The 27,506-nt window shown below is 41.0% G+C and overlaps 1 protein-coding gene across 4 annotated transcripts in view; it reads left to right on the top strand.

The window, feature by feature from the left end:
• The window catches only part of si:dkey-51a16.9 (RING finger protein 122), a 33,375-nt gene extending 10,449 nt beyond the window's left edge, over positions 1–22,926 (top strand). For 2 of the 4 annotated variants that reach the window (XM_036960024.1, XM_036960027.1), the window contains exons 2-7: positions 16,085–16,241; positions 20,347–20,389; positions 20,600–20,641; positions 20,800–20,882; positions 21,400–21,514; positions 21,811–22,926. In XM_036960024.1, the coding sequence (XP_036815919.1) occupies positions 16,085–16,241; positions 20,347–20,389; positions 20,600–20,641; positions 20,800–20,882; positions 21,400–21,514; positions 21,811–21,936 (566 nt within the window). In that variant the 3' untranslated portion in view covers positions 21,937–22,926. Of the gene's footprint in view, positions 1–13,436; positions 14,619–16,084; positions 16,242–20,346; positions 20,390–20,599; positions 20,642–20,799; positions 20,883–21,399 lie in introns of those variants that run through there. The other 2 variants (XM_036960026.1, XM_036960025.1) reach the window with 2 other exon arrangements.
• Positions 22,927–27,506: the final 4,580 nt, after the last annotated feature.

Raw genomic sequence — 27,506 nt, 5'->3', positions numbered from 1 at the left:
AAGATGATCAGTTACTGTAACATCCTGCACTTCCAAACATCAGCCAGTAGACAGAGCGCCTTTCTCTCTTTTTTACTCGTAACTTTATATTTTGCCTGTCTTCCTGATTATTTCTAAGATAGTTGCTGTCTGTCGGTTTCTGTGTGTGTTTATCTGATTGCTTATCTGCTTGTCTGTCTGACTATCAGATTCACTGGCTGCCTAATTGTTCCACTGTCAAACACACCTGTCTGCTTATCTGTCTAGGAGCCTTTCATGTGTACCTATCATTTTGCCTGTTTGTCCTCATATCTGTCTATGTTACCACGGTCGAGTTCCTGCCCAACTAAATGTGCAGGTGTTGCATTGCATCAACCAAGGGTTGCGTGCCACGTAATCGACTGTGCAGTCAGGCATCAGATTTTGCTATATCATATGTGGTTAGCTGATATGTTTAATCCATGCTTTGTAAGATCTGGCATGCGTCTGCAATTGTGTCAGGCAAGAACTTGACCGTCTGTCTGTGATCCTGCCTGCCTTCCCAGCTCCCAACAAACATTCCCACAACTTTAGGGAACCTTTCCTTAAGAGTCTCATTAGGTCATTAACTCATGTTTTCATATGATTAAAAAAAAAAATGTAGTTTATTAATTCAACCATTTAAAAAAACAAGCACACATAAAATTTGAAAAGCCATACATGCACATGAGTAAAATCACAGAGCATAACACACAATAATGTCTGGGACTTATTTCCATTGTGGTGCTCTTGAAACAAGATGGCTAGGCAAGATCGAACACGATTGAACACTGTATGGCATTGAGATAATAAAACATAAAAACAAAGAAGAACATCTATCTCATCATTGCAGTTACATCGTAGGGGTTATTCATATGCAGACAACAGTTTTTACTTTATTTTTTAAAGCTGCCCAGAGAGGACGTCGTTTTTATGGGCAAAGGCAACTCATTCCAATGTTCCCGTGATGTGAAAGGAATGTTTCCAAGGGTCAAGCTGCTCCCACAACAGCTCAATAGGGTTGAGATCCGGTGACCATTGCTGGCCACTCCATTATAGACAGAATACCAGCTGACTGCTTCTTCCCTAATTAGTTTTTGCATAGTTTGGAGCTGTGATTTGGGTCATTGTCCTGGAAATTGACTCCAAATAAGCGCCGTCCACATGTTATGGCATGGCATTGCAAAATGGAGGGATAGCCTTCCTTCTTCAAGATCCCATTTACCCTGTACATATCTCCCACTTTACCACCACCAAAGCACCCCCAGACCATCACATTGCTTCCACCATGCTTGATAGATGGCGTCAAGTACTCCTCCAGCATCTTTTCATTTTTCTGCATCTCACGAATGTTCATCTTTGTGATCCTCAAACTTAGATTCGTCTGTCCATAAATCTTTTTTCCAATCTTCCTCTGTCCAGTATCTGTGTTCTTTTCCCTGTCTTTATCTTTTATTTTTATTGACCAGTTTGAGGTATGGCTAATTAAGTGTATGTAGACTTCTGACCCACTGGGAATGTGATGAAAGAAATAAAAGCCAGAAATCTTGCTTGTTTGTAGGTGACCAGATACTTATTTTCCACCATAATTTGCAAATAAATTCATTAAAAATCCTACAATGTGATTTTCAGGATATTTTTTTCTCAATTTGTCTGTCATAGTTGAAGTGTACTTATGATGAAAATTACAGGCCTCTCATCTTTTTAAATGGGAAAACTTGCACAATTGGTGGCTGACTAAATTATTTTTTGCCCCACCGTGTGTGTGTGTGTGTATATATATATCTATATATATCTATATATATATATATATATATCTATATATATATATATCTATCTATATATATATATATATATCTATATATCTATATATATATATATATATATATATATAGATATCTATATATATATCTATATATATCTATATATATATATATCTATATATATATATATCTATATATATATATATATATATATATAGATATCTATATATATATATCTATATATATCTATATATATATCTATATATATATATATATATATCTATATATATATCTATATATATATAGATATCTATATATATATATCTATATATATATATATATATCTATATATATATATATATATATCTATATATATATATATATATATATATATATATCTATATATATATATATATATCTATATATATATATATATATATACACACATATATATATACACACACACACACAGTTGAAGTCGGAAGTTTACATACACCTTAGCCCAAAAAAATTAAACTCAGTTTTTCACAATTCCTGACATTTAATCCTAGTAAAAATTCCCTGTCTTAGGTCAGTTAGGATCACCACTTTATTTTAAGAATGAAATGTCAGAATAATAGTAGAGTGAATGATTTATTTCAGATTTTATTTCTTTCATCACATTCCCAGTGGGTCAGAAGTCTACATACAATTAGTATTTGGTAGCATTGCCTTTAAATTGTTTAACTTGGGTCAAATGTTTTGGCTAGCCTTCCACAAGCTTCCCACAATAGTTTGGGTGAATTTTGGCCCATTCCTCCTGACAGAGCTGGAGTAACTGAGTCAGGTTGGTAGGCCTCCTTGCTCGCACACGCTTTTACAGTTCTGCCCACATGCTTTTTCATGGCTTTGTGATGGCCACTCCAATACCTTGACTTTGTTGTCCTTAAGCAATTTTGACACAACTTTGGAAGTATGCTTTGGCTCATTGTCCATTTGGAAGACCCATTTGCGACCAAGCTTTAACTTCCTGACTGATGTCTTGAGATGTTGCTTTAATATAACCACAACATTTTCCATCCTCATGATGCTATCTATGTTGTGAAGTGCACCAGTCCCTCCTGCAGTAAAGCACCCCCATAACATGATGCTGCCATCCCAGTGCTTCACGTTTGGAATTGTGTTATTCGGCTTGCAAGCCTCCCCCTTTCCCTCTAAACATAACGATGGTTATTATGGCCAAACGGTTATGTTTTTGTTTCATCAGAACAGAGGGCATTTCTCCAAAAAGAACGATCTTTGTCCCCATGTGCAGTTGCAAACCGTAGTCAGTTTTTTTTATGGCGGTTTTGGAGCAGTGACTTCTTCCTTGCTGAGCAGCCTTTCGGGTTGTCGATATAGGACTCGTTTTACTGTGGATATAGATCCTTTTGTACCTGTTTTCTCCAGCATCTTCACAAGGTCCTTTGCTGTTGTTCTGGGATTGATTTGCACTTTTCTCACCAAAGTACGTTCATCTCTAGGAGCCAGAACATGTCTTCTTCCTGAGCGGTATGATGACTGCATGGTCCCATATACTTGCGTACTATTGTTTGTACAGATGAACGTGGTACCTTCAGGAGTTTGGAAATTGCTCCCAAGGGTGTACTAGACTCGTGGAGGTCTACAATTTTTTTCTGAGGTCTTGGCTGATGTCTTTTGATTTTCCCATGATGTCAAGCAAAGAGGCACTGAGTTTGAAGGTAGGCCTTGAAATACAGCCACAGGTACACCTCCAATTGACTCAAATGATGTCAATTAGCCTATCAGAAGCTTCTAAAGCCATGACATTTTCTGGAATTTTTCCATGCTGTTTAAAGGCACAGTGAACTTAGTGTATGTAAACTTCTGACCCACTGGAATTGTGATACAGTGATACAAAATGTCTGTAAACAATTGTTGGAAAAATTACTTTTGTCATGCACAAAGTAGATGTCCTAACCGACTTGCCAAAACTATAGTTTGTTAACAAGAAATTTGTGGAGTGGTTGAAAAACGAGTTTTAATGACTCCAACCTAAGTGTATGTAAACTTCAGACTTCAACCGTGTGTGTGTGTGTGTTTGTATATATATATATATATATAATAATTCATGTAATTTTTAAAATTAATATTATTAACAACAGATACCTTCTGTGGAATAAGTGTGTAATACAATACAATACAATGTAATATCATATACAATAATAAAGGCAATATTATGCCAACCTCATAGTGTGGAAATATACAAAATATTTTGTATATTTCCACACTGAGGTTGGAATAATATTGTGAAATTGTGAAAAGGATGATAATGCCCTTTTAGTGTAAGAGCTGTTTGAAAATACCGCCTGAAATTTCAGCCTGTTTTGGTGGGAGGAAGTTCCGGCCTTCCATGGTAACATCACCATGTGGTAAACTGACCAGATTAATGCTATGATCCCTTATTGATGTCACTTTTTTATTTAACCTTAATTTAACTAAGCAAGTCAGTTAAGAACAAATTCTTATTTACAATGACGGCCTACCACGGCCAAACCCAGACGACGCTGGGCCAATTGTGCACAGCCCTCCCAAACACATATGATACAGCCTGGAATCGAACCAGGGACTGTAGTGACACCTCTTGCACTGAGATGCAGTGCCTTAGACCACTGTGCCACTCGGTAGCATGAAGGGGAGGAGACAGGTTAAAGAAGGATTTTTAAGCCTTGAGACAATTGAGACATGGATTATGTATGTGTGCCATTCAGGAAGGTGTTCTTAACGTTTTGTATACTCAGTGTATATAAAACACAGAAAAATCACATTTTGGACAGCACTGGGCCTTAAATGCCAAAAGGCAAAAGGCCTCCTCCCAGAACGGGGGCTGGGATTAAAAATAAAATGAAAATATAGCCACTAGCTGCAGCAAACTGAAAAGAGCCACCCAGGGATGTGTTTGCTTTGGGGACCTTTAACAGAATGTGACTGGCAGAACGGGTGTTGTATGTGGAGGATGAGGACTTCAGTAGGTATCTCAGGTGCGGGGAGTGATGCCCAAGAGGGCTTTATAAATAAGCATCAACCGGTGGGTCTTGCAACGGGGATACGGCGATGACCAGTTTACAGAGGAGTGTAGAGTGCAGTGATGTGTCCGATTTAAGAAGCATTGGTGGAAAATCTGATGGCCGAATGGTAAAGAATCTAGCATGGGTAGGATGGTCATCTGAATCAGGGTTAGTTTGGCAATTGGGGTGAAAGAGAAGTGATTATGATAGAAAAAACCATGTCTAGATTTAACCTTAGCCTGCAGATTTGATATGGCTGAGAGAAGGACAGAGTACCATCTAGCCACACTCCCAAGTGTATGTGGTGACTACCTCGAGCTCTAAACCCTCAGTTAGTAATCACACCGGTGGGGAGAGGGGCATTCTTCTTACCAAACCACATGGCCTTTGTTTTGGAGGTATTCAGAACAAGGTTAAGGGCACCTCTTGATACTACCCATCCCGCATGCGGGAGCGTAAACATCACCTGAAACTAATTAGCATAACGCAGCAGACATAAATATCCCTAGAAAATATTCCTATTCATGAAAATCACAAATGAAATATATTGAGACACAGCTTAGCATTTTGTTCATCACACTGTCATCTCAGATTTTCAAAATATGCTTTACAGCCAACGCTAGACAAGCATTTGTGTAAGTTTATCATAGCATAGCATTATGCCCTGCTAGCAGCAGGCAACATTTTCACGAAATTAAGAAAAGCAATCAAATTAAATCATTTAGCTTTGAAGAACTTTTGATGTTTTCACTCACGAGACTCCCAGTTAGATAGCAAATGTTCCTTTTTTCCAAAAATATTATTTTTGTAGGCGAAATAGCTCCGTTTGTTCTTCACCTTTGGCTGAGAAATCGACCGGAAAATGCGGTCACTACAACGCCAAACTTTTTTCCAAATTAGCTCCATAATATCAGAAACATGGCAAACGTTGTTTAGAATCAATCCTCAAGGTGTTTTTCCTTGCGAAAGTATTCGGCCCCCTTGAACTTTGCGACCTTTTGCCACATTTCAGGCTTCAAACATAAAGATATACAACTGTATTTTTTGTGAAGAATCAACAACAAGTGAGACACAATCATGAAGTGGAACGACATTTATTGGATATTTCAAAGCTTTTTTACAAATCAAAAACTGAAAAATTGGGCGTGCAAAATTATTCAGCCCCTTTACTTTCAGTGCAGCAAACTCTCTCCAGAAGTTCAGTGAGGATCTCTGAATGATCCAATGTTGACCTAAATGACTAATGATGGTAAATACAATCCACCTGTGTGTAATCAAGTCTCCGTATAAATGCACCTGCACGGTGATAGTCTCAGAGGTCCGTCAAAAGCGCAGAGAGCATCATGAAGAACAAGGAACACACCAGGCAGGTCCGAGATACTGTTGTGAAGAAGTTTAAAGCCGGATTTGGATACAAAAAGATTTCCCAAGCTTTAAACATCCCAAGGAGCACCGTGCAAGCGATAATATTGAAATGGAAGGAGTATCAGACCACTGCAAATCTACCAAGACCTGGCCGTCCCTCTAAACTTTCAGCTCATACAAGGAGAAGACTGATCAGAGATGCAGCCAAGAGGCCCATGATCACTCTGGATGAACTGCAGAGATCTACAGCTGAGGTGGGAGACTCTGTCCATAGGACAACAATCAGTCGTATATTGCACAAATCTGGCCTTTATGGAAGAGTGGCAAGAAGAAAGCCATTTCTTAAAGATATCCATAAAAAGTGTTGTTTAAAGTTTGCCACAAGCCACCTGGGAGACACACCAAACATGTGGAAGAAGGTGCTCTGGTCAGATGAAACCAAAATTTAACTTTTTGGCAACAATGCAAAACGTTATGTTTGGCGTAAAAGCAACACAGCTGAACACACCATCCCCACTGTCAAACATGGTGGTGGCAGCATCATGGTTTGGGCCTGCTTTTCTTCAGCAGGGACAGGGAAGATGGTTAAAATTGATGGGAAGATGGATGGAGCCAAATACAGGACCATTCTGGAAGAAAACCTGATGGAGTCTGCAAAAGACCTGAGACTGGGACGGAGATTTGTCTTCCAACAAGACAATGATCCAAAACATAAAGCAAAATCTACAATGGAATGGTTCAAAAATAAACATATCCAGGTGTTAGAATGGCCAAGTCAAAGTCCAGACCTGAATCCAATCGAGAATCTGTGGAAAGAACTGAAAACTGCTGTTCACAAATGCTCTTCATCCAACCTCACTGAGCTCGAACTGTTTTGCAAGGAGGAATGGGAAAAAATGTCAGTCTCTCGATGTGCAAAACTGATAGAGACATACCCCAAGCGACTTACAGCTGTAATCGCAGCAAAAGGTGGCGCTACAAAGTATTAACTTAAGGAGGCAGAATAATTTTGCACGCCCAATTTTTCAGTTTTTGATTTGTTAAAAAAGTTTGAAATATCCAATAAATGTCGTTCCACTTCATGATTGTGTCCCACTTGTTGTTGATTCTTCACAAAAAAATACAGTTTTATATCTTATGTTTGAAGCCGGAAATGTGGCAAAAGGTCGCAAAGTTCAAGGGGGCCGAATACTTTCGCAAGGCACTGTATCTATTCGATAATATATCCACCGGGGGACAATTGGTTTCTCATTAGAAGCGATTGGAATAATGGCTACCTCTGTACTTTACGCAAGATTTTCTGCGGGAGCCATCATGTGACCACTTGCTCAATGTAGTACCTTACGGCTATTCTTCAACATAAATGCGTAAAAATACGTCACAATCCATTCTATCCAAAGCTGTCAATTATATGCATAGTCTAGCATCTTGTCGTGACAAAATATCCCGTTTAAAACGGGAACGTTTTTTATCCAAAAATGAAATACCGCCCCCAAAGTTTCAATTATTAAGGGCAGAGAACTTGTTGGACACTAAGAAAGCTTTGTTGTAGAGCATTTAACACAACATCCGGGGAGGGGACTGCTGAGTATAAGACAACATCATCTGCATAAAAAAAATGGACGAGAGAGCTTCCTACTGCCTGAGCTATGTTGTTGATGTAAATTGAGAAGAGCGTTGGGCCTAGGATCGAGCCTTTGGGTACTCCCTTGGTGTCAAACAGTGCCTGAGACAGCAGATGTTCTGACTTTATACACTACACTCTTTGAGAGAGGTAGTTAGGAAACCAGGCCAAAGACCCCTCAGAGACACCAATAGTTCTTAGCCAGCCCACAAGAATGGAATGGTTTACCATATCAAAACCTTTAGCCAAGTCAATAAAAATAGCAGAACAATATTGCTTAGAATCAAGGGCAATGGTGATATCATTTAGGACCTTTAAGGTTGCAATGACACATCCATAACCTGACCGGAAGCCAGATTGCATACCAGAGAGAATACTATAGACATGAAGAAAGCCAGTCAGTTGATCATCTGACCCATCTGGCTTGTCGCATTAGAGGAGGTGGGAGATGAGGAAATGTTGGATGGGCAAGGAGGAATGGCTGAGTCAAATTGGAATCCTGACTTAAAACCTCTACAGGATCAGTGTCCCTAAACCGGGACTGTTGTTGCTCAACATGAGATAATGTGACTAGAAAACGTTGTATACAACAGCCAACTTTCCAGGACATAGACATGTCTTATATGGGCAGAGAGCTTAAATTCTTGTTAATCTAACTGCAGTGTCCAGTTTACAGTAGCTATTACAGAAAAAAAACATACCATGCTATTGTTTGAGGATAGTGCACAACAACAAAACACTTTTAACACGGTAGCTGGTTTGACACATTCACCTCTGAATGTAGTTACATTCAGAAATCTTGCTCTTATTTGTCATCTTGAGGGTCCCAGGGATAAAATGTCGTTTTGTTTGAAAACATCTATTTTTATATTCAAAAGTAGGAACTGGGTTCTACAGTTTGACCCCACTGCTGTCTCTGGCTCCACACCCACTCCGCCCGGCTGTCTAGATGTGTGAAGGTTAGTGTTTTCTGTAGGGAAGCTAATGATCCATCATGTATGACATTCATGGGAGTGTGTAAACTAGAATTCTTTATTACCATAACATTTTTGTGTGTTCTCTATAGTTATGTACTAAAATGTATACATTGACCAATTCGGAACATTTTGGCAAACTCCTGGCAGACTTGATGCAAAATATTCTGTTGTGAGGTAATTCTTCACTGGATCAGTCTGACACTTTTCACACACACTGCCGCCACCTAGTGGAAAAAAATCCAAATTACACCCAGGATCCTATTTTAGCGTATGGCCATTCTCTTGCATTTCAAAGATGATGGAATTTTTTTTATAGAAAACGCATGTTTTTTTGTTTGTATTATCTTTTACCAGATATGTGTTATATTCTCCTACTACTATTCTCCTCCTTCACCTTCTCCTCCTATTAATTTCACATTTCAACGAACTTCAATGTGTTTCCCTTCAAATGGTATCAATAATATGCATATCATTGCTTCAGGTCCTGAGCTACAGACAGTTTTTGGGTATGTAATTTTAGGCGAAAATTGAAAAAAGTGTCTGATACTTTTAAGACCTCAGACATGTGCTCCTTGTCAGTAATGACCACATCATCAACATTAAGGGACATGGGCAGCGGTGAGGAGGAGGGTTCATTCTCCAGGTCTTTAACCGTTTTCCAGAACTTCTTTGGGTTAGACCTACAGAGAGAGAACTGCTCCTTAAAGTAACTAACTATGGCCTTCCGGATAGCCTGAGTGCACTTATTTCTAATTTGCCTGAACGAGAGCCAGTCAGCCTGAGTATGCATGTGCCGAGCCTTTCGCCAAATGAAATGGTCTTTCCTCAGGCCCGAGACTTGGTTCGTCCAGCCTGGCACTGCAGACATCATAGAAAAACTCCTTGTAGGCCATTTGTATTACACTCGAGTTGTGTTGCAATGGATGACTACTGTTTTTCGGTAGTGTTTTTTTGCACTGATCTTAACCTTTTTTGTGCATAATGTTTCCACAATAATTTCCAATGACCGAAAACAGCTTCTGGACATCAGAACAGCAATCACTAACCTCGTTTTGAATGAAGATTTCTACTTCAACAAGTCGTTGGCACATGACATACTGCTCATCCCAGACCAGACCCTAATCCCAGACCAGACCCTAATCCCTGAGACTCAGAAAAGGAAGAAATGGCGTAAGAGAGGCCCACATGCAGGAATCCTGATGAAACTAACTCGGCGAGTAAATAATCGGACTCTACTCTCCGTTCTTTTGGCTAACGTACAATCACTGGAGAACAAAATTGGACAAGCTCTGTTCTAGACTATCCTATCAACAGGACCTAAAGAACTGTAACATCCTATCTTTCTTGGAGTCGTGGCTGAACAAGGACATGGATACTTGACATCTAGCTGTTTTTTCTACTAATTGGCAGGATCAAATGGCAGCCTCGGGTGAGCTCAATGGGGGAGGTGTGTGTCTCTTTTGTTAACAACAGCTGGTGTGCGATCTCTAATATTAAGGAGGTTTTGAGGTTCTGCCCGCCTGAGTTAGAATACCTTGTGATAAGCTGTAGACTATACTATTTACCAAGAGTTTTCATCTACATTTTTTGTAGCAGTCAAACCGATGCTAGCTTGAAAATCCTACTCCTTGAGCTGTATAGGGCCATAAGCAAACAAGGAAAAATGCTCATCCAGAGTCGGCACTTCTATTGGCCGATAGTAGTATTTATTTGGATCCCCAAGGCAACCAAAGCAGCAGCTACTCTTCCTGGGTTCCAAACAGGAAACAAAACAACAAATAAAATACATAATATACTTAATATACATAACACTACATCATACTACATAATCTCCTGCCTCCTCCTCAAGCTTCAGAAACAGGAGATGGCTCCCGCCCTATGGGTGATTTTAATGCAGGGAAACAGAAATCAGTCTTACCTCATTTCTACCAGCATGTCACCTTTGCAACTAGAAGAGACAAAACTCTAGATCATTCAAACTCAACTCTGGACCTCAAAGCCAGTTCCACCGCATTTTTTCATAGTTCCCCTTTAATCAGGGACTGTGTTAGACCTGGGACACCAGAAGGGTGCAATTAATTACCAGGTAGAACAGAAAACCAGCAGGCTCCGGATCTCATAGGGTAAGAGTTGAATACCCCTGCTCCAGATCACCTTTATGCCACACACATAAACACAAACAAAGCTCTACCTTGCACTCCATTTGGCAAATCTGAAAATAACTCTATCCTCGAGATTCCTGCATACAAGCAATAACTCAAACCGAGAGTGCCAGTGATGCACTCAATACGGAAGTGGTCAGGTGAAGCGGATGTAAAGCTATAGAACTGTTTCGCTAGCACAGACTGGAATATGTTCATCCGATGGCATTGAGAAGTTTACCACATCAGTCACTGGCTTCATTAATAAGTGCATTGACGACAACGTCCCCACAGTGACTATACGTACTGTATATATCACAACCAGAAGTCATGGATTACAGGCAACATCCACACTGAGCTCAAGGCTAGAGCTGCCGCTTTCAAGGGGCAGGACACAAATCTGGACGTTCATAAGAAGTCCTGCTACGACCTCCGATGAGCCATCAACCAGGCAAAGTATCTATACAGAACTAAGATCTAATCCTACTACGCTGGCTCTGGCGCTCGTCAGATGTGGTAGGGCTTGCAAACTATCACGGATTACAAAGGGAAACCCAGCCACGAGCTCCCCAGTGACTTAAGCCTACCAGATCAGCTAAATACCTTCGATACTCGATTTGAGGCAAGCAACACTGAACCATGCATGAGAGCACCAGCTGTTCGGGATGACTGTGTGGTCACGCTCTCCGTAGCCGATGTGAATAAGACCTTTAAACAGGTTTAAATTCACAATTCTATAAGAACATTTCTGAATGGTACTCTGAAGTATCCATTCTAACCACGAGAGACTTAATGGAAGCAGAGAGACAATCAGATGAACTTTCCAACAGAAAGACGGACGATTCCAACAGCGATCATGATGACACACTGTAGATGACCTGGAGCCAGTGGGTTTGGCGACGAGTATGAAGCGAGGGCCAGCCAACGAGAGTGTACAGGTCGCAGTGGTGGGTAGTGTATGGGGCTTTGATGACAAAACGGATGGCACTGTGATAGACTGCATCCAATTTGTTGGAGGCTATTTTGTAAATGACATCGCCGAAGTTGAAGATTGGTAGGATGGCCAGTTTTACGAGGGTATGTTTGGCAGCATGAGTGAAGGATGCTTTATTGCGAAATAGGAATCTGATTCTAGATTTAATTTTGGATTGGAGATGTTTAATGTGAGTCTGGAAGGAGAGTTTACAGTCTAACCAGACACCTAGGTATTTGTAGTTGTCCACATATTCTAAGTCAGAACCCTCAGGTGGTGAGGGTAGACAACACATCCGCCACGCAGAACCTCAACACGGGGGCCCCTCAGGGGTGAGTGCTTAGTCCCCTCCTGTACTCCCTGTTCACCCACAACCGCACACGATTCCAACACCATCATTAAGTTTGCTGATGACACGACGGTGTTAGGCCTGATCACCGGACGATGATGAGACAGCCTATAAGGAGGAGGTCAGAGATCTGGCAGTGTGGTGCCAGGACAACAACCCCAAGGTAGCAAATAGTAAAAATAAAGAAAAATCCTGGAATGAGTAGGTGTGTCCAAATGTTTTACTGGTACTGTACATCAAATCAGTGATCAGTGAGAATAGTCAGATTAACCAATACTTAACAGGGACATGGTGGCATAGCAAGACGATTGGTGTAACATGAACATGGACAGTTTTATCTCAATCTCTTTGAGATTGACACTTTTACTGGCAGTTGTGGCTGCTTTGTGTGATGTATTGTTGTCTCTACCTTATTTCCCTTTGTGCTGTTGTCTGTGCCTAATAATGTTTGTACCATGTTTTGTGCTGCTACCATGTTGTTGTCTTAGGTCTCTTATGTAGTGTTGCGTTGTCTCTCTTGTCGTGATGTGTTTAGTCCTATATTTATATTTTAAAAAATATATTATAATAATCCCAGCCCCCGTCCCCGCAGGAGGCCTTTTGGTAGGCCGTCATTGTTCTTAACTGACTTGCCTAGTTAAATAAAGGTTCAATAAAAAAATCTATAAAAACCAAGAGGTTGTGAGTCAAATCCCAGGTAAGGGGAAACCATGTGTTTGATGTTGTTGATACCTTTCCACTTATTCTGCTCCAGCCATTACCACGTGCCCGTCCTCCCCAAATAAGGTGCCACCAATCTCCTGTGACATGAATGTGTCTAGAACATTGTTGTATATATTCTGAGAACATGGTAACCACCTTCTGGGTATGTTCTGTTTGACATTAAAGGGAATGTTCTAACTCCAATGGAAAAATATGCTAAAAAAGGTTCTCAGAAGGTTTTTGCTAACATAGATAGAATGTTCCCCTATCTATCTAATGGGAAAATTGGGCACACAAACATTAGGGGAACATCACGGGTAACATTGCAAAAATGTTCTTTCTGCCTCTTTCTGTTAGCTGGGTTTCTGACTGTCTGCCTGTAGGGCTCCTGCTCTGTTGTCACCTAGTAATAGCTTACAGCTGGAGAGAGAGGGGGAGGGAGGGAAAATGAGAGAGGGAAAGTGAGCAAGGCAGAGAGAAAGGAGGGGGAGGGTGAAAGCAGACAGCGAATCACATGAGCAGGGATATGTTTACAAACTGAGCTGAGGAGGTGTGCTCACTAGCCCCATTGTGAGGAAGAGGGACAGAGAGCAGAGAGAGAGAAAAAGAGAGAGTGGGACGAGAGGAGAGCGGCTTCCTGGGTTAAAATGATCAGTGTTAGGCTAATTTTCGCTGTCTCCTTTTTCACCCCCTCTTTGTCCATTTTGGAAAAAGGGGAGCAGATGGTTGGGCCTGACAGAGCAGACAGCACAACGCAAGTGCAGGCAAAATAGCTGCTTTTACAGGAACACTGGGCACTGCAGGGAACCATTCAAGTTCTTCCTTTGTTTCCCATAATTAGCAGGTTTTCACAGCAAGAGAGGAAATCTATGTCGAGACGAGTATTCAAGGAAGGCGGAGGCAGAGAGAGAGAGGGAGAGGAAAACAGGACTTCAGGGGAGGGAGGGATAAGCCCTGTGACAATGTTTTGAAGGGGAGACAAAGCAAAGCAGCGACTGCACTCAGCTGGATAGATTGAGTTAGCTGCATGGGAGTTCTCTCTCCATTTGGAATATTAACAATAACATTGATGTGTCTTTAACCTGCGAGGGTATGATGTTTATCCCATAATATAAACACGGCTATGCTCTGGAAATCCCTTTGTTTATTTGAAGAGAGGAGCCATTGCGATACGGATATATTTGATTCTGTTACCTTTTCTTACTTTTTAGCATATTTTTGGATTTTAAAAAGTAGCTATCAATTCCTGATGAAATTGTTGCTTGATTATTCACATAATGACAAATCATCACAAAGAAGAGTGTGGATTTCAACAATGAGTGAGTTGTTTTTGTCATGTTTTACTGGAAACCAGAGCCTCATCCATAGGAGAGCTTCTTGGGGAACTGAGAATGTTTATCACAATGGGATTGACTCATAGCCTACAAATAAAAGTCATTTTCATTGGGGACACAGAAGAGGTTGGACTCACATCATTGTCTGGGAGACGGTGACTTTTTTGGGGGGACAACCTCCTCGATCTGTCGGCACCCCAACAAAGACCCAGGACTGGTTGTGACCCCAGACATAGTGACTCTAGAGGCTGTGAGTAACTTCAGACGTTTTTGACCCCCATCCACTGATTCCCTGGGTCCCTCTGGCTTTCTTGAGGCTGATTTCACCCAGTCCAGTGGGGTCACGGTGAGTACCTTCTTCCTATGTGTAGTGTCATAATAATGACCTTTGTGTTTGTGGTGTAACAATGTGTTGTCTCGTTACAAATTGATTTGCATTTGAGTGGGTATGACTTGTATGGTCTTGTCTGTTTGGTTGTGTGCCTTTCCCTTCGATGCTAGGCCCTAGACGCTCTCCCAGACAGCATGTGTTCACAGTGGCCTACCTCTTAGACCTCGACTGTCAATGATTCACTAACATCCTACTAAGATTACAGATGCCCGTTCCCTCACCCAAACCCAGCACCCCACCCCCCTCAGAGACAGATCTGGTGGAATGGCCCTTCTGGTCAGACCCGCACACAGGCAGAAGTGACCTTTGACCCAGGAAGTACTCTACTTATTGTGAGACTATGGGTGGCATTAGACGTTAAGGTTGATCACCATTCTCTCCATAGGTAGTGCTGCTGGTGATGGTCTGAAACGGCTGCATGGACTGAAAGGACCAAATTCCAATTCCCAATCTCCCACTCACGCCCACAAAACGACACACACACACACACACACATAACACATACACACACATCCCCAGGCCGACAAACAAGCATAACACATTCAAGTCCAAGAATATACTGCATATTATACTACAGTGGTATTCAAAATCGGGATTAGGAATCAACACATTTAAGAGTACAGATTATGGTATGGGACAATATACAAACGTTTAAAAATATAAATTTCATTGAGTAAATGTATTTATTGGTTTCTTTTCATTTTGGTAAGAGAATAAAATGCAATGAATTGAAGGTTATTTGTTAATGTAAAAATGCAAATGTACCGATTTTAAGATTTGTCATTAGATTTCTTGTAGTCATTGTGGAGTGCCTCATTGCTGGGGTGGCCTTCAGATATGGGACTCACGCACACCTGTCAAACACACACACACAGGCCTTACTGGGGGAGCTGGTCCAACAACCACTCCCACTGAGAGCTCACTTTTCAGAAGAAGTAACGCGGTACATTTTGAAAAGTTCATGCAGCTCAATGAAGTTCAACAATGGAAGTAGTGTTACATTGATACAGTACGTAAAACAAGAAGCTGCTGAGTGGCTAACAACGCATACGCAATGAGATGAGTCCAGAGTCCAGTACCGGTCAGACATACGATGCGCACCCCACTTCACAGTAAATAACGCATTTATGCTAATAGGACATTCCAAATTTCATTTGATTCAGTCTGCTTCATGTGTAAAACATTCTGTGCACTTAGTAGATGAACACACACACGCAGAGATACAGCACAATGTTTTAAAATGCCACATACCAATTTCTTGAAGGTAAAACATCCTCCCTACATCCTCCCTACGTGCTTCAGAATCCATTATTGAGGATGACGTACATACTGAATCCCTTTTTGTATTTTGCCTGTGATGACAGACGGGCCTGTAGAGTTTGGTCAAGTAAACTCAAGGCTCTCTGTCTTCCTCCTCTCAGGATCTCTGTGCGGTTTAGGGTCGCAGAGCTCAGACCCATACTGCAAGATGACATCGGAAGACATCTACCATCTGCCAATCAACATGTACGTCATCATTCTGGGCATCGGCCTCTTCATCTTCATGCTCAGCCTGATCTTCTGCTGCTACATGTTCAGGTGAGCCTTAGGGGAGAGTGGGGTAAGTTTAGCCATTCTTTTTACATTCAGAATCACTCCGTCAAGGGAGCTATAGTATTATTTCTAACAAAGATATCAACATATATTTCACAATGTTGTTTATCCCTGGAAATAATCAGAATTCATGTAAACATGACAGTTTATAGGGACTCCTGGGTGGGGCAGTGGTCTAGGGCACTGCATCGCAGCGCTATCTGTGCCACCAGAGACTCTGGGCTCGCGCCCAGGCTCTGTCGCAGTTGTCCGGGTTAGGGGGGGCTTGGCCGGTAGGGATATCCTTGTCTCATTGCGCACCAGCGACTCCTGTGGCGGGCGGGTTGAAGTGCACGCTAACCAAGGTTGCCAGGTGCACAGTGTTTGCTCTGACACATTGGTGTGGCTGGCTTCCGGGTTGGATGCACGCTGTGTTAAGAAGCAGTACGGCTTGGTTGGGTTGTGTTTCGGAGGACGCATGACTTTTGACCTTCGTCTCTCCCGTGCATGTACGGGAGTTGTAGCAATGAGACAAGATAGTAATTACTAACAATTGGATACCACGAAGAAGGGGGTCAAATAAAAATAAAAACATGATGGTTTATATACTTTGGTTTAGATACAAGCATTATGAAACCTCTAACACCTTTCAATTGGGGAACCCTGCTGCGCTAGGTGATCGCTGCTGTGCAGTAGGGGAGAGTGGTGTAAGTTTTGCCAAAGGGGTAAATTGACTTGGTGAAAATCTGTTTTTTTGGACCTAACTTGCTTAGCACTTTTTCCATGAGGTTTCTTCCTTCACAGACTCCTACACTACCTGTCAAAAGTTTTAGAACACTGCTGTCATTCAAGGGTCTTTCTTAATTTTTTAAAACTATTTTCTATATTGTAGAATAACAGTAAAGACATCAAAACTATGAAATAACACATATGGAATCATGTAGTAACCAAAAAAGTGTATTTGAGATTCTTAAAATAGCCATAATTTGCCTTGATAACAGGTCAAATATTACAATTTGTGTATGGTTTCCTAGAAAGGTGACTCAACTTACCCAAAAACGTATACCCTCTCCCCTACTGCACAGCAGCGGTCCTCTAGCGCAGCAGGGTTCCCCAACTGAAAGGTGATTTTATTTGGCCCCCAAGTTTTTTGACAAAGAATATAATAAAATGTTATTGTATACAAATGTAAGCAAGTTTTGAAATTATTTTCTATTCAAATATTATACTGAACAAAAATATAAATGCAACATGTAAAGTGTTTGTCCCATGTTTCATGAGCTGAAATAAAAGTTCCCAGAAATGTTCCATATTCTAACATTTGTGGGTTTACACCTGTTAGTGAACATTTCTCCTTTGCCAAAATAATCCCTCCACCTGACAGGTGTGACATATCAAGAAGCTGATTAAACAGCATGATTACTCAGGTGCACCTTGTGTTGGGGACAATAGCCACTCTAAAATGTGCAGTTTTGTCACACAACACAATGCCACAAATGTCTCAAATTTTGAGGGTGTGTGTAATTGTCATGCTGACTGCCGGAATGTCCACCAGAGCTGTAGCCAGATAATTTCATGTTAATTTCTCTATCATAAGCCGCCTCCAACGTCATATTAGAGAATTTGGCAGTGCGTCCAACCAGCCTCACAACCACAGACCACGCACCACGCCAGCCCAGGACCTCCACATCCAGCTACTTTACCTGCAGGATCATTTATATTTTTGTTCAGTATATATCTGTTTGGGTTTTTTGTCAAATTTAAGTTTTGTTTGTAATTATTCCGGCCCCCTGACCATCCGCACAAGAAAAAGATCTTCCCTCGGCTGAATCTAGTTGATGATCAATGAGTTATGGGCTTGTTAATCACAATAACCCATAGTCAGCTATAGCATTCTTTATAGATCAGGGCCTGGTTTCTCAAAAGCATCTTTAAGCTAAGTTCATCATTAGAACCTTTGTAGGAGCATCGTTAAATGTCAGAGCTGTTTTCTGGCCAAATCTGAGGCGTCTTCTTTTAGACTTTCTTGTTGTCGAGAACCAAAAATACATACTCAAATCTGCTCCTGATGATGTGTTTTGCAGCTGTAGCACAGCCAAGTGTAGGCACATTGTGACTTGCATTTGGCATACTGTTCATGGGTTGCATGTTTCGTCACAATACTGTTTTGAACTTTCACATTGGACTGATTCCCGACTGAGCATTCCACTCAATGCATCGTCAATGAGCGCTGATGAAGATTTCATCAAATGTGCATTATAGTGGGATGGAAATACAATGCATTCAAAATTAGGAAAATAATTAGCAGGAAAACCTTTTGTCATGATTTTGATGTCGCCAGATTGACTTTAGACTTTAGATTGAGGGGATGCCACTGGATTTTAGCTAGGTAACGTTAGCATTGCTAGCTATTTTTGACAAACTTTGCTAGCTAATGACAACATTGCCATCTGTCTAAAGTAAATTTGATGACATGATAATGCTGGCAAAGTTGTTTCCTACTAAATATTTGAATACTTTAGCAATGTCATCGTATTTCCAGGAACTATAGTGGAATTTAGACGAAACAGTAGTTAGCCTCCATTCAGAATGACTGTGCTTCTTCTTCTCTAAAGTTTTATGGCAGACTACAACGAGTGGTGGCAATACACCAACTACTGTACGGAGTATTGAAACAAAATAAAAGGGGGGGTCCCGAGATAATAGAAAAATAAATAAAATCATCCCATACATTTCAGTCACATTCAAATCAATCCCTACACAGGCTCAGGTGTCTGTGACGACGGGCATTCATCGACAGGATTCCTCGTCTCTGCAGAAAAGTTCCCGAGGCCCCCAAAAAACGCTCAGCCGCACTCACGATGATGCCTATTTACTCCGATTTCCTCTCCGTTTGCGCTGTGCAATTGATAACCAAAGCAATAAACGCTACAAAGTCCACCTTCTTAACGTGCGACATGTCAGGATCCCTCTGCTGACAAGGAACATCATCTTGTGTCTCTACTCCTACTACCATTACTTCATCAACTTCACTCCTTTCTTCCACACTTCTCAATGCCTCCGGATAGGAGACATTCTGGACAGCCCTTATTCTTGCCAACTCCATCACCTTCACCCTAACAGGACACTTCAGAAATTCGGGTGAATGTTCACCACCACAATTGCAGCATTTAGGCTCAGTTGACATAATACTCCTCCCGTCCACATACACTTGACACATTTATCACAGTGCATGGGTTTGGGCACGGAGGCTCTCACAGGGAATCTCATGTAACGTAAATACAAGTGAGAAGGGAGAGACTCTTCATCAAAAAACAATAGAATGGATGGAGTGGGCTTTCCGCACACCATCTACCGTAAAGGTCAGTCGTTGTGCACCAACCACTCCATCCTATTCTTCACATATATCCTTTTCATTTACTTCTAAAGCCATCCCAGAGATAACACCCTTGATAGGTGCCCTGCTTCAAAGATCAAGACACACGACACATTCCAATCCGACATCTTGAGGCGCAAAGCACGCTCCTTCTTTTCCGTAGAAAACACAAAAAAAACAAAGCCCACTTCTCGTTATTCTCATCGACGCCAACAACGCATCCACAATTTAAATAGAGACTTCAAAACGGATCTCCCAGGTAACAAAATTGATCCAAAATTCTTATTCCAACCAAAAAATACTCAGACCTAGGTTTGGAATGACTAGTTTTCACTACCACTTTACTTCTCTTGTTTCCTTTTACATTCGCCACTGTAATCCAATTCTACTCATTCTCATCTCCACTCGACAAGCCATCTAATTCAAACAGAACATCTGCTTCCATGACTGTGCTTATCACCACTTCAGGGCACCACTATACCGTCACCGCCGGTAGAGGGCGGCTTGAACGTTCATAACAATGGCATGACGTGACCGTGTGACGGAGGTGCAACCTATGAATAGCGGTCTCCATGACAACACATCAGGCATGATGGGACATATGATCAAAAGATGAAAAGTAATGGGACAAGCATTCATAACATAATAATATGGAATTATGAAGTGTCAATTATAAACAAATTATGTGTATATCAGTCAATGTCAAAAATCTTTTTTGGATATGCCTTTTTTCAGGTTAAGGCGACAAGGCACAAGGGAGCAATATGGATATAATGAGGTAATTTCATCTTGTATTAATAAAAAATCTCTCAAACGTGGTAAATTTCACAATTGATGAGAATGACTGATTTGTTTCTTGATATCTTTGGATTGCCAGTTGTTGTTCCTAAAATCGATCTCTATTATATTAATTTAAAAAGGTGTTATTTTGCTGCACTTTTATTGTAGAAAAGATTTCCCTCTGTCATAAATTCATCTTTGTCTCTAGGTTGTTTTGAAAGGAGCAGGAAAGAAACTGAGTCTTCTTGGAGTAAGTTGATTTTGTTGTTCCAGCTATGCACTTTGCAAATTGTTTTTGTCAGCAGGGGAATAGAATTTAGGCCTCAGCATCAGATGGTTAGGGTGGGGAGTGAGAGATTTCTCTCCTTCCAAGGATAGTGTTAACGTGATCTCTTTCCCATCCTACAGCAGACCTGTGCCGTGTGCTTAGAAGAGTTCAAAAGCAGAGACGAGCTTGGAGTGTGTCCCTGCTCACATGCCTTCCACAAGAAGTAAGGCCCCTCCCACAGTCCTGGCTTTGATGGTGTGAAGTGAACAGCTGAAGGCATACACATGGAAGAAGAGATCAAAAGCTTTTTATTTTTTATTAAACAGAGACAAAATCCTTGACTTTCAGTCATTTGACTATACGCACCAGTTTACCCCTAAGGAAAGACCCCTATGACACTGTTTGCAGACTGTTTGCTTGAGATGATAGACTACCATCTGTTTCTCCCTGGACCAGGGTAGAATAGTATTACGACCTCTCCCACAGGATATGTTTGGCATGTTAGTAGCCAATGGGCGTATATAGTAATATACAGGGTAGTGTGTACTGTTGAACCTTCCCTGAATTGCGTCTCTCTCTCATGCGTCCTTGCTCGCTCTGTATGCCTGTCTGCCTCTCTCTCTCTCTTTCTCTCTTTCCCACTTTCTCTCTCTCTCTCCCGCTCATCATCTCTCCTTTTCTTCTACACATCTCCATGTCTGTCTGTAATATAATATGTTCCCCTCTCTACCCCTACGCAGGTGCCTGTTAAAATGGCTGGAGATCCGCAGTGTCTGCCCCATGTGTAACAAACCCATCTGCCGTTTGCAGCCAGACCTCCTACAGGGAGCAGAGAGGCCCCAGAGCCCAATGGAGGTGTGAGATGAGCGAGGGCCCACACTAGAGCACCTCAAAACCCCTAATTACAGTTCCAACCTGCCTCATCCCACTCCACTCCGCCAGACCCCTAAAAATCACACCCTGGTCCAGTTGAAATGAATCAGGCATCCCATCCTGGCGTCTTCCATATACCCCCATCCTAGAGTTCTGAAAGACTCTACTCTAGTTTTGAAGGTGTTAGACCCCTAAAGGTGTGTGTGAGATGAGACTTTGAAGTGGAACTCATAGAACAATATTGGAGAACAAACTGAATGTTTTTTTTAATCTAAAAGGCAGAGGATGGAGGAAGGACCCTGTCCCATGACCACCGGCCAACCCCTACAGGAGAAACAGTGGGTACTGAAAAAGAGTTGGGATGCTGTGTTTTGGGCCCTACTTTCCCAAATCATAGTCAATAACCCGCCATCCCATGTTGCCAAGTAAACATAGGGTGTCCTGATTGGTCGATGAGTAACATGGGGCCTGGATGGAGGGAACACGCACATGCCCACAGCTGCCATCATGAGCCTATGAGGTATTCAGCTATGACATAGGGTGCAGTGACCCTGTCACTAAATAACGCGTCGTGGTCATTCTTGACTTGCATTGCCATTTGGGCATGGTATTTTGGAAGAAATTAACTTTATTTTTGTTTGTTTTTATTTAAATGTACAGTATATGGGTACACCTTACTATTCGAAATAAACTTTTATGGCAGCTTAATGACTTTAAATATCAAGGATGGTAATGACACATTAGAGGTAATTGAGTATTTTCTTAAATGGAGAGCGCAGATGCTCAAATGTACTTAACCCTAAAGGGATATGACTAATCTTTTAATCACAATGTAATTTCCCTTACAGTTTTTAATTGAGTAATACCAATGACAATTTTTATTTAGACACCAAGTCATCAATGGAATCCTCAAAATGATGACATGTTAAAAGGGTGTGATTAGCTAAGAGCTTTCTTTAATATAGACCCCTCCCCTGAAAAACAGTTTGCAGCTGGAGGGGATGCTCAAGGTCCTTGTATATTGTTTGTGTAATGAGTAATTTCAGAAACCCCTAACTAAAATCTGGCATAATTGTATCAGATGCCCGATTAGCTTCTGGGGGAAGATGTATGAGAAAAGACACTTTAAACAATGCATTAAATATACAGTTTTGCAGTAGAAATGGATTTATCTATATTTTATCAATGATAAACAGTACAATATAAACAAAAACATGTATGATGTGTAACTATTTGTTATTTTAAAGTGTTTTTCATTGTTGTAAAGCCGGGGGATGCAAATGCCATTGCAATTCAAGAATGACCCATCCAATTAAATATATAGTCTTTAAATTATTTCTAAGGAATTGTTTTGTATTATAACTGGCTTTCAATAAAGTGTATTGTTTCAGTGATCTGTGATATGATGTTATTCATTCTGAAACATTAACCATGCAAATGTTATTCAGTTGGGGCATAGTTATAACCCTTTCAAGTATCTGCATTTACATAGAAAAAAAAACATGATTTAACTAGGCAAATCAGTTAAGAACAAATCCTTATTTACAAGGACGGCCAAACCCGGGGGACGCTGGGCCAATTGAGCGCCGCCCTATGGGACTCCCAATCACGGCTGGATGTGATATAGCCTTAGTGACGTCTCTTGCACTGAGATGCAGTGCCTTAGACTGCTGCGCCACTCGGGAGCCCATTTGCATGAGCCATTTCGGAAAATAATAGTTAGCAATGGATGTGCCACCAGTCAAGAAGATTTTAAAAAATGAGGATAAGAGGTTTTTTCCAAATTGAGTGCAAAGGATTTTAAGTAAGGTTCTTGGCAACTGCCCAAGCACCACCCCTGGCAAAGTAGCTGGAAAATGTGAGTGCTTTCAGCTTAGATGTCTTTAACTTCATCATAGTAATTATGGGTCATGAAGGTGTATTCCATGTGTTAAGACTTTGTTTGGTGCTATCATGATCATGGCAGTAGAGTAGAGTGACAGCTGTAAACAGACAGGCAAAGAGAGAGAGAGAGAGAGAGAGAGAGCGGCCAGAAACAAAGCCAATATTGTGAACTGCAAAAATAGCCAATGCAGCCACATGGCTACATTTATGAACTCCACTGGGGCAATCGCATGTGGTAGAGTGAATCCCCTGGTCGCCTATAGAGACCTGCCAAGAGGGAGGATGTTAAGTGCCACATGCCTTTCAATTCATGACTTTGAACACCTTGAAATGCATTGGTTGTAAGAAATGTAGTATATAAATAAAATTTGATTTGATGGATGACATCACAGCTGTAGAATAATTACTCAACTGAAATTGAGCAATGTCAGTTGATTAAATATTGTGCAATTTTTCCATACTTTTTAATTGATAATTTGGGATTTTATCACTTGACATATCATTTAGTAGGAAGGATCATATAAATCAAGTCTGTGTGAATACATGTACCACCCTGAATAAATAAATACTGTTCCTTTGAAGATTTGTCTCTGGTCATGAAACTACACAGGCTGGATGTCTAAGCCATGTCAATTCTGATTGTCAATAGATTGTCAATAGAGTCATTCTCCTCAATGACAACATTATATAACTGAGATATCACTCATCGAAGTATGGTATCTGGGGTAATCTGGTTAATGATTATATCATTAACTAAGTGGCTCTTTTCTTGTAGAATGTTGATAGCTGTATAGAACATTGCATTGCTACGATGCTCAAACTTAACTTAATAGCTACACTCACCGACACAGGATAAAGTGTATCCCTCATGCTGGCACTGACCAAACCAGTAAGTTGCCCCTCACTATGTCTGCACATCTCCACATGGCCAGACTTATAGTGGTCTTCTTCCCTTTTAATGCGTTTATGCTCATCCTTGAAAAATGCCATAAGGTGTGAAATAGACACAAGTCGACATACTGTACAAACCGTAGGCTAAGTAAAACTAAAGATGTTTTGATCTGCTGCTCTGCTAACTAGATAACTAAAGTGTAGTCAATGGCTAGCTAAAATAGAGAATGGAGACAGAAGACCTTTGTGGTTTGGACACGGGTCTCTGATCGTGCTGGTGAACAGTAGTTGACAGTGGCGCCTAGAGATGATGTGCAGGAGCTTCCTGCAGGAATTTGTAGTCTTGCTGAGATTTTCTCTGTTGCTGATTAGCATTTAACATTTTTGAAAGGCTAATTTAATGATAGAACTCACCTTGTCCGAGAGAGTCTTACAATTCTATCAAAACGTCACGCCAACACGAAACACAGACAGTATATCAGGTAGTTCTAAAATCTCAAATGCAAAAAAGAAGAAGAAAGGGGTGGAACCATTACCAGGTAGGCAACCTGCATCGCAGAAACCCCACCCCCAAACTACTTCCCGCAGCTATGTAATTGTGTAAAGTGGAGATTGATTTAATTAATTTGGACTTTTCATGCCAACTTAAAAAAATTTTTAAAAAAGTTTTTAACTGTGTATGTTACTGGTTATTATTACAGTATAATAACTGTATTATAAATTGCAAATATTACGTTAAGTTACAAACCACCCAGCTAGCACAGCTTCCAAGGAACATTTCCTTGGAAGCTGTGGAAACGTGCGTTTTTGGTTTCCCATTGATTCTGGGAACGAAGCCATACATTTCCTGACTGGTAAAACTGAAAGTTTTTTAAAAATATTCTGATAAAAAGAAGTGAACATTTTGCCTGTTCTGGGAATGTTCATTTTTAGGTTGCAGGGAGGTTCTGAGAAGCTTTTTGAATAACTTCCATAAAACTTTAATTTAATATTTCAATAAGACTTTTAATAACACTGCTAGCTTAGTTTAACAGTTTTGAACTCCAAGCAGCGATAAGACACATGAAAATGTATTTGCTTAGGTATTCATCATTCAAACACATTTATTTTTTACTGTGTCAGTGAGATTCAAACGTATGATCTTTTGTTCTCTATCCATGGAATTAGTCCACTGCGCCACCAGTATGGAGCTAGCATGTTTCTATTTATTTAAACAAAGCTACACATTTTTGTCTATTCAAACAGACCCCATTTCAAAGGAAAGAAGCACTCATTAAGATCATGTGTGGCCAATTAGTGGGTGTGGCCAACACCTGAACACACTTAACAAGATAGAGGGTAGAGTTTGGTTGACACTGAGAACGGAATGTACAGGGAATTTGGAAAGTATTCAGACCCCTTGACTTTTTCCACATTTTATTACGTTACAGCCTTATTCTAAAATGTATGTACACAATACCCCCAGTAACAAAAACGTTACTTTAAATGTTACTTTAAATGAGAACATTACTTTAAATGAGAACAATGAGGAAACATGTAAGAAATGTTATGCTGAAGCATTGACATTTCCACAGACTAATGTTTTCTTAATGTTCTCTGTGTCACGCTCGTCGAAAGGAATGGACCAAGGTGCAGCGTGGTAGGCATACATATTCTTTTAATAAATGAACACCGAACAAAAACAACAAACTACCAAACTAAATGCTACTGGTGTGCACACAGGCAACTAACTGTAGACAAGATCCCACAAAGCACAATGAGGAAATGGCTACCTAAATACCAATCAGAAACAACGATAAACAGCTGTCTCTGATTGGGAACCATACCCGGCCAACATAAACCATTAATTCTCTAGATGACACACCCTAGTCACTATCACGCCCCAACCAGCATAGAGAATAAACAGCTCTCTATGGTCAGGGCGTAACCCTCTGAACAACTTGAGAACATGACTTTAAATAGAACTGTAAGGAAGCCTGAAAGAAACGTTATGATGAAGTACTGAAATTCCCACTGAAGAAAGTTGTTTCTTAATGTTCTCTGAACTATTTGAGAACATTCTCAAACATTCCCATCAAGGCCAGAAAAGGTGAGAAATTTAATCTGCAGTGGTTATGAAAATAAAATCAGTAGGAAATATATTCCTATGTCTCATAATAATTTAGATTCAAAAACCCCCCACAAACTATGTTTGAATACTCACGTGGCAGGGTCTACAGGGTCTAATCACAGACTACAAAAGGAAAACCAGCCACACCGACATCTTGCTTCTGGACAAGCTAAACACCTTCTTCGCCCGCTTTGAGGATAACAATGCCACTGATGCGGCCTGCTACCAAGGGGGGCTCTCCTTCTCCGTGGCCAATGTGAGTATGACAGTGTGTTAACCCTCGCTAGGCTGCCGGCCCAGACGGCATCCCTAGCCACGTCCTCAGAGCATGCGCAGACCAGCTGGCTTGTGTTACCGGACATATTCAATCTCTCCCTATCCAAGTCTGCTGTCCCCACATGCTTCAAGGTGGCCACCATTGTTCCTGTACCCAAGAAAGCAACAGTAACTGAACTACAGTAAATGATTATCGCCTCGTAGCACTCACTTCTGTCATCATGAAGTGCTTTGAGAGTCTAGTCAAGGATCATATCACCTATACCTTACCTTACCTGTCACCCTAGACCCTCTTCAATTTGCGTACTGCCCCAATAGATCCACAAACGATACAATCGCCATCACACTGCATACTGCCCTATCCAATCTGAACAAGAGGAATACCTACATAAGAATGCTGTTCATTGACTATAGCTCAGCATTCAACACCATAGTACCCTCCAAGCTCATCATTAAGCTCGAGGCCCTGGGTGTGAACCCCAGCCTGTGCAACTGGGTCCTGGACCACCCCAAGGTGATGAAGGTTGGAAACAACACCTCCACTTTCGCCAATCCTCAACACTGGGGCCTCACAAGCGTGCGTGCTCAGCCCCCTCCTGTACTCCCTGTTCACCCAGGACTGTGTGGCCAACCACACCTTCAACTCAATCATCAAGTTTGCAGACGACACAACAGTAGAAGGCTTGATTACCAACAACGGTGAGACAGCCTACAGGGATGAGGTGAGGGCTCTGGGAGTCTGGTGCCAGGGAAATAACCTCTCACTCAATGTCAACAAAACAAAGGAGATTGTGGACTTCAGGAAACATCAGA

The sequence above is a fragment of the Oncorhynchus mykiss genome, chromosome 23 (assembly GCF_013265735.2).
Source record: "Oncorhynchus mykiss isolate Arlee chromosome 23, USDA_OmykA_1.1, whole genome shotgun sequence".
NCBI classification, from domain to species: domain Eukaryota; kingdom Metazoa; phylum Chordata; class Actinopteri; order Salmoniformes; family Salmonidae; genus Oncorhynchus; species Oncorhynchus mykiss.
This window is presented reverse-complemented; position numbering and strand designations above follow the sequence as displayed.